This window comes from Glandiceps talaboti, chromosome 4 (genome assembly GCF_964340395.1).
Source record: "Glandiceps talaboti chromosome 4, keGlaTala1.1, whole genome shotgun sequence".
NCBI lineage: Eukaryota > Metazoa > Hemichordata > Enteropneusta > Spengelidae > Glandiceps > Glandiceps talaboti.
The window spans coordinates 2,810,517-2,823,979 of NC_135552.1; the positions used below are offsets into that span (position 1 = coordinate 2,810,517).

Below are 13,463 nucleotides of genomic sequence, written 5' to 3' on the forward strand. Positions count from 1 at the left end.
CTGACTGACTGACTGACTGACTGACTGACTGTCGGACTGTATGTATGTCTGTCTGTCTGTCTGTCTGTCTGTCTGTCTGTCTGTCTATATTCGACACACACACACACACACACATCCTTATGTTCAAGAATACATTACAACAGCACTTCGAAAGAATTACCGTCAATAGGTATTTGTTGTTCATTCCTTGTATCAGGTCTTTCTTCACCATCTGAATGCTTTGACTGATTTATTACAGGTTCTGTCTTCAAATCATGTTGACGTGTCCTGAAAATATGAACATAAAGTAAGTTATGTGTCAAATGAGTGAACATACATTCTCTTCACTGTGTTCTAGAGATGGAGAGAACACATTTCTCTAGGTGTCTACAATTGTTTACTCAGGACGTGCAAAGCAAGATAAAAAACTTAGAATTTAACTTTCTGTTCCTTTACCTTCTGAGTTCACAATGTTTACTAGGGTATACATCGGCTTTACTAGTAAACCTGATTTTACTATAATGCTAATTGTGACTTCAATGGTAATACAAACAGTCTGAGTTACATTGATAACGTCATGTAGGGTTACCTCAATATCTTAAAGTAATCGTGCCATCGAATTATCTGTGTATATTACAATGTGTCAGGTTTTATTTCTGCTAAACCAAGTGATTGTTTAGAATGTCAACGCTGTTAAAAAGTACAATACAAGTAATAGATACCGTCCAAATCCTTCAATGTAAACTCAGCCGGTCTAGTTTACAAACACTTACGCGATTAATCGTGAGTTAAGCCATCGGCTACTATCCTCTTGATGTTTAGAATTTCCCTCTGGTCCGTTTCTCCATGTCACCGCAGTATTCTTAAACTTTATCAACACCATACATGCTGATATAACAACTATCAAAGTGACGATACTCCACAGTCGTCTGAATCGTCGAAACATTCCTGAAATTAATGATGTAATAACGATGTACAGGATCTAGGATTATTGATGTAAATGGGACACATGAAACCGACGGACTTCCAAGGGGAACAATATATTGCATGGCTATATAGCTTATCATTACATCAAAGTATTGGTGTCGCAAGATTTTCGTAGCGTTCGAAAACTAACTTGGCTATGCTCAGTAAAAGCAGTAACATTGTAAACAGTGTATAAAGTTTGAACAATGAAGAATATTACAGTAAAGCCTTCATTGGTAGGTCGGTATTTTACCGGTAAAATCATTTGCCAAAGTGACTTTTGGCAAAAATGTTGTCTTACCAACACTTTACTGTTAAGGTTTACTATTATATCTAACAACATACGCTGGCCATAGTCAGTCATTGCAGCTATAGGCCAGTTGCAGCTGGTCCGCTTGACGTCAGCAAACGGCCAGCGTACATGTATACGGGTAATCTTTACCTACCTGTAGACTTCAACGAATCGTATTGAATGTGTGCGTTAGGGCTCCATTATTCGCTTCTGTAGCTCGTTCGTCGGATAGAAAACGTATAATAGTTTTGTTAATAGCGAGCGTCCCACAAAACACTCTATTCCAACGTGTCCGCCATCTTGATCTCAAATCTGACAAAATTGTACACGCCAAATAGAGTAAATATGACCTTTCTTTTCACAGTGTTTGCATTACCATGATAATTACTTATTAACTTTTTGAATCAGCAACTGATAACGCCCTCATGAGACCACGTCCGTGTCTTTCAACAGAGCAGTATGGCCCTATTAGTATGATTAGGCCTATCACAGGCAATTAAGGTCTGTGGGCCTATAAATAAATTGTTCCGATTAAGCTTAATTACTTTAGAATAGGTGGGATGGGTAGATTTTTATTTTTTGAAACTATTTTTCGTGTGTGAGTGTCTAGTCCAGTTAGTATTGTTTTCTGTTGTTTCCATATGGTGGCTGTGTTATTGGTTTCTTCTCATCAGATGTACAGCCATTGCAGATTGGAAGAACAATTTAAATTGTCTTTTTAAGTTGATGTCCACTATTTCTCACAAGAATTGTCGCGATTTCATTTCTTTTTTCTCTAATATCGAAAAAAAAGTTAATCAATCTAGTGCCAATCAAGCCTAGTCAGTGAATAAAACGCAGCTTTTTAATAATATGCTAATTTTGCATAGTTTCTTTTTTTAGATAGTACATGTACAGTAGTTATGTAGTGATGTCATGATGTCTTCGTATGATTGTTCAAAGTTAAAAGATTACATCATCTATTTAACATTACTAGCTAAAACCAATGTTTAATGAATTCTAAACGATAAGAAAGGTTTCATTGCACAGATGATTGGTCATAAGTTATGGTCAAGACCATTCCAATAATTTCAAGGATTAAATTAGGCACGAAATGGCAGACATAATTCGTAATTATTGGGGTACGGCGCTATCAGGCTTTGGAATAAAAGTTGTGTGGAAAGATAAAAGTTGATAACTTGAATCTGTGATGGGTAACGGTGAGCTGTATATTGTAGTCTTAGCCGATTCAGACAATTTTCATGATTGAGACAAGACCGAGAGTGAATTCATCACATACTTGACATTAAAATGAGGATTAATATGAACAAAATAAATCGATTCCTCAGTGAGTTCAGACTAAAACAATGTTCCTAAACTGTGCTTGCATCGGTAGACCATCTTGATAATGTGGAAACTCACGTTGAAATATTAACACAATACAGCTTATAGCGTCAGGTTTGAAAAGTTAAAGGGGCACAGGCTGAGGTTATGCGGGGTTTTTTTGCTGCATTGTTAAAAGGTACGCACAGTATTCCACTCACGAAAGCATACTTAATAAATTATCGTTTGCAATCGGCGGAACTCAAAACCTGGTGTTAAGTATAATAACATGAAAGGTTCGATGACGTAATTTATCATAGTTACGTATAAAACGTGTCGAGGACATATCCCTACTATCCAATACAATCAATTGTTCTAACAATGGCAGAAGACAATATTTTATTGGTAATGTCATAGACGGCATGCATTATACTAAAACTCAGCTTGTGCCTCTGTAACGTCGATCACCATGGCTTTGGTTATAATTTGCATACAGTCACATGCATCAAACTAGCCTCTCAAATGTCATGGCAAATGTTTATATCAAATATGAAAAGACGTTTCGTTTCGCCACTCTGTGCTTGTATGTATGTATGTATGTATGTATGTATGTATGTATGTATGTATGTATGTATGTATGTATGTATGTATGTTTGTATGTATGTATGTATGTATGTGTGTGTGTGTGTGTGTGTGTGTGTGTGTGTGTGTGTGTGTCAACGAGTGTCAATGTGTGTCATCTACAATCTTGAATGTGTAGTTGTAGTATCCCGTGGTGGTGCAGTTCGTTCAGTATTTTAAATTCCAATGGTAACGAATGCCACTTGTGTGTATGTGACATGTCTATGTCGTCATGGTAATGAAACTGAATTAGTTCTCCCTGGGGATTCCTCAGAAATGGCCAAAAACCGAATATGTGAAGTTCATCGCACAATTGTAATGCCAAATTAGCCAGATAAAATCCTACAAACAACAAACAAAAAGAGAAGATGTATAAAGATTGCCTTCACTATGAACTTAACTCATTTAGGAATTGTGGAAAAGAAATATACACTCAGGATGATGATGATGATGATGATGATGATGATGATGATGATGATGATGATGATGATGATGATGATGATGAGGGGTGATGATGTTGGATATGCGATATCTAGTAATGTCGTGACTTTGGTGGTGGTGGTGCCTATGGTTGTAGTGGTGGTGTTGGTGCCTATGGTTGTAGTGGTGGTGATGGTGGTGCCTATGGTTGTAGTGGTGGTGATGGTGCCTATGGTTGTAGTGGTGGTGATGGTGCCTATGGTTGTAGTGGTGGTGATGGTGCCTATGGTTGTAGTGGTGGTGATGGTGCCTATGGTTGGAGTGGTGGTGATGGTGCCTATGGTTGGAGTGGTGGTGATGGTGCCTACGGTTGTAGTGGTGGTGATGGTGCCTACGGTTGTAGTGGCGGTGATGGTGCCTATGGCTGTAGTGGTGGTGATGGTGCCTATGGTTGTAGTGGTGGTGATGGTGCCTATGGTTGTAGTGGTGGTGATGGTGCCTATGGTTGTAGTGGTGGTGATGGTGCCCATGGTTGTAGTGGTGGTGATGGTGCCTATGGTTGTAGTGGTGGTGATGGTGCCTATGGTTGTAGTGGTGGTGATGGTGCCTATGGTTGTGGTGGTGATGGTGCCTATGGTTGTAGTGGTGATGATGGTGCCTATGGCTGTAGTGGTGGTGATGGTGCCTATGGTTGTAGTGGTGGTGATGGTGCCTATGGTTGTAGTGGTGGTGATGGTGCCTATGGTTGTGGTGGTGATGGTGCCTATGGTTGGAGTGGTGGTGATGGTACCTACGGTTGTAGTGGTGGTGATGGTGCCTACGGTTGTAGTGGTGGTGATGGTGCCTATGGTTGTAGTGGTGGTGATGGTGGCTATAGTTGTAGTGGTGGTGATGGTGCCTATGGTTGTAGTGGTGGTGATGGTGCCTATGGTTGTAGTGGTGGTGATGGTGCCTATGGTTGTAGTGGTTGTGATGGTGCCTATGGTTGTAGTGGTGATGATGGTGCCTATGGCTGTAGTGGTGGTGATGGTGCCTATGGTTGTAGTGGTGGTGATGGTGCCTATGGTTGTAGTGGTGGTGATGGTGCCTATGGTTGTGGTGGTGGTGGTGCCTATGGTTGTAGTGGTGGTGATGGTGCCTATGGTTGTAGTGGTGATGGTGATGGTGCCTATGGTAATAGTGGTGGTGATGGTGCCTATGGTTGTAGTGGTGGTGGTGATGGTGCCTATGGTAATAGTGGTGGTGATGGTGCCTATGGTTGCAGTGGTGGTGGTGGTGGTGGTGGTGGTGCCTATGGTTGTAGTGGTGGTGATGGTGCCTATGGTTGTTGTGGTGATGGTGCCTATGGTTGTAGTGGTGGTGGTGCCTATGGTTGTAGTGGTGGTGATGGTGCCTATGGTTGTTGTGGTGATGGTGCCTATGGTTGTGGTGGTGGTGGTTGTGGTGGTGGTGGTGGTGGTGGTGGTGGTGGTGGTGATGGTGGTGGTGGTGGTGGTGGTACATGATGTCAAGTATATGACGTTCAAGTTGTATGTCATTTACATGCTGCAAACTATGTGACAACATTGTACCTGTCGTAAGTAATCGTCGTAGATTCTTCTTCTTCAACCAGTATATTGATATATCTTTGTAATGATCCGGATGTCCAAACACAACTTTGTGTTTCTCTGAATGAAAGGTGTCCATCAGTCGATAACAATCTTCTAAAAACTGGTGATTGGCAAAGGCAGGAATCCATATTATTCCTTCGTAGTCCATCATGTCATATTCAAACTGAAGTAAATTGCTAGTTCCTTTTACTCCACCATACCTGCATAACAAAATGATGCAAGTTGAGTAACAAACCACTGAATAAGGTATAAGGTCTGACACAGGTATATACGATGAAACTCACAAACACCATGCAGGCATATACATCTGATAAACACACCAACATCCACACAGTCACACTCATTACACCCGCACGCCAAACACCCATCTAGATTAGGATTTTTTGTTGTAGTTGTCGTTGTATTAAAGGTACATTTGCCGGAACTAAACACTTTGTGTAATTAGGTATAGTGTAAGAGTAAATACAAAAACAAAACTACTCTAATAGCGATATCCTGAGTATACATCATGTCTTCAAGTTATTTCAGCGTACTCTAATAGCGATATACTTGCATGGTATACATCATGTATTCAAGTTATTTCAACGCCACAAAGTTTTAGTTGTCCTTGAGGTAAACGAATGAACGTCGAATGTCTGCGTTTCTAATATCCACACGATTTAAAACAATAACGAATTGAAACTTTATAATTACTTGGTTAATTCAAATTAACGCTTGTGTTGTTCCTTGTACCGCTTGATTTAGGGTCATTAAGTAATTTACATTTGCATCAAGTAATTCATATTTGATATTCATAACATTACCTGTGACGTAAAATCATTTTGTTGAGTGACGTCAAATTAGTTTTTCTGCCAACATCTTTGGCAAACTCTCTAATTGTTGCAACATTACACCTACATATACAAGAGGTAAAATATACCGGACATTAAAACAAAATATTTTACAAACAACTTTTTACATAAACCATGACACGTCATTAAATGATCGATGGGGTATGGATACAGCTAGGCAGATAGACACCGACGGGGGAGAGAGAGAGAGAGAGAGAGAGAGAGAGAGAGAGAGAGAGAGAGAGAGAGAGAGAGAGAGAGAGAGAGAGAGAGAGAGAGAGAGAGAGAGAGAGGGGGAGGGAGGGAGGGAGGGAGGGAGGGCGGGCGGGCGGACGGACGGACAGACAGACAGACGGGGAGAGACGGAGACAAAGAGGAGAGGGAGAGACAGAAACAGAAAGAAAGGCATAGAGACAGAGAAGAGCTCGAGGCCTGGGGGAGACACAGACAGAGAGAGAAAAAGATAGAGGGACAGAGATAGACAGACAGATATTCATACATACATACATACATACATACATACATACATACATACATACATACATACATACATACATGCATACATGCATGCATGCATGCATGCATGCATGCTGCATACATACATACATACATACATACATACATACATGCATACATGCATACATGCATACATACATACATACATACATACATACATACATACATACATACATACATAGACTAACCTGAATACGAAATCCGATTGATCAATGTCCATACCACAGCCACTATTGTTTAGTATCATACTATTACCAACCAAACTGCACTTACTATGAGGTTTCTCTGATAATGGAGATCTCTAAAACAATGTTTGGACAAAATGTATTACAACTGAATCTGACCAAGCGTCAGAGTTATTCACTGAAAACTGTACATGTGAACTCGGTGTATGGTCAGTGTTACAAGCAGCCATGTGGAGTGGAGTGTGTATTGACATTGATAGCGAAATTTATCTATCTAATGTTTGCCTTTATTGTGAAAATGATGTAGACTTCATTATTTTAAACAGAGGAACTGATTATTCAGAAGAGAATAGTTTTAGCTCGGCTTGTGACAGGAAAACTCACATGGTTGAAAGAATTAACTTTTTATTGTTTCTGGAGTGTAAAAATCTTTTCTCAGGGTACTAACATAAACATCTGCGTGGGTACCATTTATGGTACTGTATGTGTCATGCACCTGTCGACCTGAGTAAGTTTATCTTTGAAAAGCCTGTATATTTAGGAAAAAGAGATGCATAATTGGCTTAATATTCTCACCTTAGGTAGTAATTTGTGTACTTTAGCGGTGATAGCAGTTCTTCCATTGGCTATCGTGAAATGAAAACTACTGTTTGCTTGTGTGTTTTCCTGTGTAGCAACACTATTTCTCCATGCGATCAAGTTAGCTCCCAGTTCATTCCTAAATAATATTTAATAAAGAAATGAAATTTTAAACACAGTCAGCACGAAAATTCTATAATGTATATTTTCATCGAATTTATTAACAGACGTGCTCTACTTCGCCCATCTCTCAATTTCTACAATTTTTTTTATAGTTTTTAAATATTAAACACTAAATAATTCACTTCCAATTACACCAAACATTGATATGACTATACAGTCATGTATTAGCATTACAATCATAACCCTATTCAGAGATTATCACGAGAATTGAAATTGTAAGAAGTGTATGGATGTAAACTGGCGGGAAATCACTGATTTCCATTGACGTGTGTATCTTACCGAAGTTCAAGCAGGGCAGTCAAATTTCGTTTCCATGGCAGCGACAGATTATAGACATACTCATTTATCAGCTCTATTGAGTATTCTTCTCCTGGATAACAGAAAGTATACATAAGTTTTTTTTACTTTTTGCCATTTTGTCGAGATGAGACTAAACAATTTCAAAATAAGTTCTGTATATAATTTGATAATTAAGTTCAAAAGTCGCCATTTTAATCAAAAAGCGTTCAATCCTTAATGTTTATTCCATTCAACAATGTATTTTTTTTAAATCGATTTTAAATCAATCATAATAAAAATCGATCATATGGCCGAATACTAAATCGATCACATGGCCGAATACTAAATCGATCATATGGCCGAACATTAAATTGATCACATGGCCGAATACTAAATCGATCATATGGCCGAATACTCAATCGATCACATGGCCGAATACTAAATCGATCATATGGCCGAACATTAAATCGATCACATGGCCGAATACTAAATCGATCATATGGCCGAATACTAAATCGATCACATGACCGAATACTAAATCGATCATATGGCCGAATACTAAATCGATCATATGGCCGAATATTAAATCGATCACATGGCCGAATACTAAATCAATCACATGGCCGAATACTAAATCGATCACATGGCCGAACACTAAATCGATCACATGGCCGAACTCTAAATCAATCATATGGCCGAACACTAAATCGATCACATGGCCGAATACTAAATCGATCACATGGCCGAATACTAAATCGATCACATGGCCGAACACTAAATCAATCATATGGCCGAATACTAAATCGATCACATGGCCGAACACTAAATCGATCACATGGCCGAATACTAAATCGATCACATGGCCGAATACTAAATCGATCACATGGCCGAATACTAAATTAATCATATGGCCGAACACTAAATCGATCACATGGCCGAACACTAAATTGATCACATGGCCGAATACTAAATCGATCATATGGCCGAACACTAAATCAATCACATGGCCGAATACTAAATCGATCATATGGCCGAATACTAAATCAATCACATGGCCGAATACTAAATCAATCACATGGCCGAATACTAAATTAATCATATGGCCGAACACTAAATCGATCACATGGCCGAACACTAAATCAATCATATGGCCGAACACTAAATCAATCATATGGCCGAATACTAAATCGATCACATGGCCGAATACTAAATCAATCGTATGGCCGAATACTAAATCGATCACATGGCCGAATACTAAATCGATCACATGGCCGAATACTAAATCGATCACATGTCCGAACACTAAATCGATCACATGGCCGAATACTAAATCGATCACATGTCCGAACACTAAATCAATCACATGGCCGAATACTAAATCGATCACATGGCCGAATACTAAATCAATCGTATGGCCGAATACTAAATCGATCACATGGCCGAATACTAAATCGATCACATGGCCGAATACTAAATCGATCACATGTCCGAACACTAAATCGATCACATGGCCGAATACTAAATCGATCACATGTCCGAACACTAAATCGATCACATGGCCGAATACTAAATCGATCACATGGCCGAATACTAAATCAATCATAATAATGTTTGCAGACTCATTAAACAAGTGATTATAATAAATAGGAATTCGTTGAAGAGTGTAAAGAAAAATAAAAGTACGGGGAAAGCAACTGAATATAAAAAAAAACCAATACAATAAAAGTTGAAACCTTTAAAATCGTCTATGTTGTTGTCTTCTGTTTTCTCATCCTCTTCATCAACATTGACTGAAATGTTGTTCATCGTTTGTGTGTCATTTATAAGCAGGGAAATCTGTGTGTTGAATCTAGCAGAGCAAATAAAACAATTCTAGTAAATCTTGTCATACTAAATTTAAGGCAGAATGCACATCGGGAATTTATTTCTCTGAAAATCAAGATCTTAAAATCTATTGAAATTTGACAAGGTTTTTCTAGTCTTTGAAATGATAACGTGGTTAACCGTTTTGTTTTCAACGATCACCTCGTGTTTTGTCATAACACTGTATTCAAGGATTTTGCCATAACACTGTATTCAGGGATTTTGCCATAACACTGTATTCAGGGATTTTGCCATAACACTGTATTCAGGGATTTTGCCATAACACTGCATTCAGGGATTTTGCCATAACACTGTATTCAGGGATTTTGCCATAACACTGTATTCAGGGATTTTGCCATAACACTGTATTCAGGGATTTTGCCATAACACTGTATTCAGGGATTTTGCCATAACACTGTATTCAGGGATTTTGCCATAACACTGTATTCAGTGATTTTGCCATAACACTGTATTCAAGGATTTTGCCATAACACTGCATTCAGGGATTTTGCCATAACACTGTATTCAGTGATTTTGCCATAACACTGTATTCAAGGATTTTGCCATAACACTGCATTCAGGGATTTTGCCATAACACTGTATTCAGGGATTTTGCCATAACACTGTATTCAGGGATTTTGCCATAACACTGCATTCAGGGATTTTGCCATAACACTGCATTCAGGGATTTTGCCATAACACTGTATTCAGGGATTTTGCCATAACACTGTATTCAGGGAGTTTGTTCTTTAATTTGGATGTGAACGAGTTTGAGTTTCTTGTACAAATTAACAAAAGTTTCAGATTGTTACATGTACATTGTATATCTGACGTGCACATATGCATACCACGTGAGTTGAGTTTTCTTTGCATCATACTGTTTAGTATAAAACATTTATTAACTGAAGTAAATAAATCACTTAGAATTATATGGTGTTTATATGATTTAAAAAAAATTAACAATAGAATATACCATCAATGTTATTATTCAAAAATGAAAACAATATTTGAAAACAAACGAACTGGTGAATTAATTGTTTTACACGAAATTATAAACTTATTTGGGGAATAAGGCTACTAATGTTTTATATTGTTCACTGATGCAACAGTTAAAGTAAATGTACATGTATTGACTCAGGAGACATTATCAAACTTACCCTGACAGAGGTTTGAATGCCACACCTTCAATATTGTCATTGTCGCGGTACCAAACTGTTCGCCAATGTGTCATAGTTGTCTCGATATTTGATAGTAATACTACTATGGCTACGCCAATTACAAGTATAAACATGACCCATATCTGTCTGTTGTATAAGTCCATTCTGGCTAGCGGAAAGAAGGGAAACAAAAGTATTTATAATGGCATTCAGTTGACTTGAAACAACCGTCGTCTGGCTCAATGTAAAACTTACTAACCACGTCACTCACCTGTTTGTTAATCATCTGACGTGGGAGCAATGCTACTAACATTGCTATTCTTTTCTGTGTGTGAGCTGCCATTATCACTGTACACCACTGCCAAACCATCTACTTTCTATCAACCTGATATCAGCGTATACTTTTTCAAGCATGAGGATTTAATGACTCACCGACTCAACTTGATGTATTGATAAGATTTTTTTGTCCAGCCAGACGGTAAGATTTAACAATGTAAGACAATGATTTGTTTCAACTGAACTGGTTTCCATTGTAGAATATCGCTTGAAGGATTTATAGCCACGGGAAATAAGGTTGACCTGGACAAGGTCAAGTCCATCAAACAACCTTATATTATGGAACAAGTGAAATAGTTTCATTTGGTTTAAATCCGATTCACGAACCTCTGACGTCACGTTTGTTGCCACTTGTTGAACGCTGGGAAGGAGTGAAAAGGTACTTTGGCTACTTAACTTATTATTTATATACGACGTCTTTTTGATTGTGACATTCAGTCATTTATACAAATATACAATCAGTTGTTTGTTTGTTTGTTTGTTTGTTATATACGATAGTGTTAGTGTAGTGTAGTATAGGTTAAGTAAAGTCATATAATGCAATAAATTCAATTCACTATACCTCCTTATACTCTGTGTAATATATCCTCCCAATACATCCAAGTTCCTTTCATATCGTATAGCGTAGCAATGAACGTATACACGGCGGAGAGCCAAAATGGCGTTATGTTACACTTTTGTCAATTATTAATATGTGTTTGTGTCAACCACGGTACCTGATGGCCTTGTGTGATAATAGTTGTATTTTATCAAATATTTTTTTATACTCTGTTGGTGAATGTGACTTATATGGTTGGTTGTGTTTACGATATTCTAGCTGGCACTGTAATAAACAACAATAAACATAAATAAATCCCAGATACCGTTAATATTTGTATCAGGGTAACTTTTATTTCTTATTTTGTATTGATTATTTCACCACAGCTGTTACATGTATGTGCACAAGTGTATGCTTTGTATGCTGTACACAGCTGTGGCATTGGGATGTGCAAAGCACTCGTGGCACAGAGGTGGTATTCCACAGCCATGCTATCAAACGCCGTCTTGTAATTTATAAGTGTTACACATCCCATGCATTGCGCAGTGACGCAGAAAGGAGAACTTTTACTTCAAAGTATCTACATGAACATATTTCTATCAAACACCGAATTGTTTATAATTGTATCTGTGTCTAGTATTAACATGCAGTCACAAACTCAAACATTAACCAAATAAATCGGTAACAGAGTTAATATACATCTAGTTGGACGTGGGCTCACAGATCTAAACTCATGATGTTACAGTTTATATAAGACTGTGTTTTAATCATTTACTTAAAAGTCAGCGAGACATGTGATTAACATACATGCATTTTATATGAACATTTTTGTCAAGACTAGAAAAAACACCAAACAAACAAACAAACAGCTATGAATAAGATTATTTCTAGGTTAACTTGATAGTTTGGACTTTCAATTTCACGGACACAAGAAATGTGGTCCCGGCCGCATATTAGATTTTGTAAATTCTTAGATATAACGTAATTACAAAAATCCTTAATTATGCAAATTACTAATTCATATTCATAATTTTTTTTTATAATTATCATGAGGAAGATGTGTAACAAGTTTCCTTACATTTGATGCAGTAATTTTTCAAGATATAGACAGACAGACAGACAGACAGACAGACAGACAGACAGACAGACAGGACGTACAACATAACCTTCCCTTTCCTAAGGTAAAAATGGAATGATTTGGTAATGCAAGTCAGTAACTCCCCCCCCCCCCCCCCCCCGAAATCGAATCGCGTACACCGCTTTATATGGTGTCATTAATTTGTAAACGTCGACGTTGGTGGCACTTCGGCTCACCGTTACAATACGTGATACCATAAGAACAGGTGAGTCATGGTGGTAAAACGTGTTACCGACTGTCTTAACGAAAAAATAGAGAATGAATAAAAATATACGTTGAATGCATTTGTGATCATCACTGGTACAAAAATGACGTCATATGACGTCACAGGTGAAGCATGATTAAACAACATTTTTAGATTATTCTACCTTTTTATTCTTAGATGACCGGCCAGTCTTCAACAGACAGGAGGTGAGAGAGAGAATTTAACAGACGAGAGCGACGGGGGGCTTTTCAAAAATGTATGTATGTATGTATGTGCGTGCGTGCGTGCGTGCGTGCATGGGTGTGTGTGTGTGTGTGTGTGTGTGTGTGCGCGTGCGTGCGTGCGTGCGTGCGTGCGTGCGTGCGTGCGTGCATGCATGCATGCATGTATGTATGTATGTATGTATGTCTTTCTGTCTCACTGTCTATATTATTTTAAAATATTTTGAACGTTTCATTCACATG

General features: G+C 38.2%; 2 protein-coding genes across 2 annotated transcripts in view; both read right to left on the reverse strand.

Moving 5' to 3' along the window:
* LOC144434591 (alpha-2,8-sialyltransferase 8E-like) overlaps positions 1 to 1,532 on the reverse strand; it is a 7,076-nt gene extending 5,544 nt beyond the window's left edge. Inside the window, exons 1-3 of the mRNA XM_078123062.1 lie at positions 1,392 to 1,532; positions 753 to 927; positions 161 to 267 (exon numbers count right to left, since the gene is read on the reverse strand). Of these exons, the coding sequence (XP_077979188.1) occupies positions 161 to 267; positions 753 to 925 (280 nt within the window). The 5' untranslated portion in view covers positions 926 to 927; positions 1,392 to 1,532. The remainder of the gene's footprint in view (positions 1 to 160; positions 268 to 752; positions 928 to 1,391) is intronic.
* Positions 1,533 to 3,275: 1,743 nt separating this feature from the next.
* Positions 3,276 to 10,822, reverse strand: LOC144433665 (alpha-N-acetylneuraminate alpha-2,8-sialyltransferase ST8SIA3-like). The gene is made up of 7 exons (XM_078122013.1): positions 10,783 to 10,822; positions 7,763 to 7,853; positions 7,298 to 7,439; positions 6,725 to 6,837; positions 5,994 to 6,083; positions 5,152 to 5,390; positions 3,276 to 3,502 (listed from the first exon to the last, which is right to left on the reverse strand). The coding sequence occupies exons 1-7, from the start codon at positions 10,820 to 10,822 to the stop codon at positions 3,276 to 3,278; spliced, it is 942 nt and encodes a 313-aa protein (XP_077978139.1).
* Between the last annotated feature and the right edge of the window lie 2,641 nt (positions 10,823 to 13,463).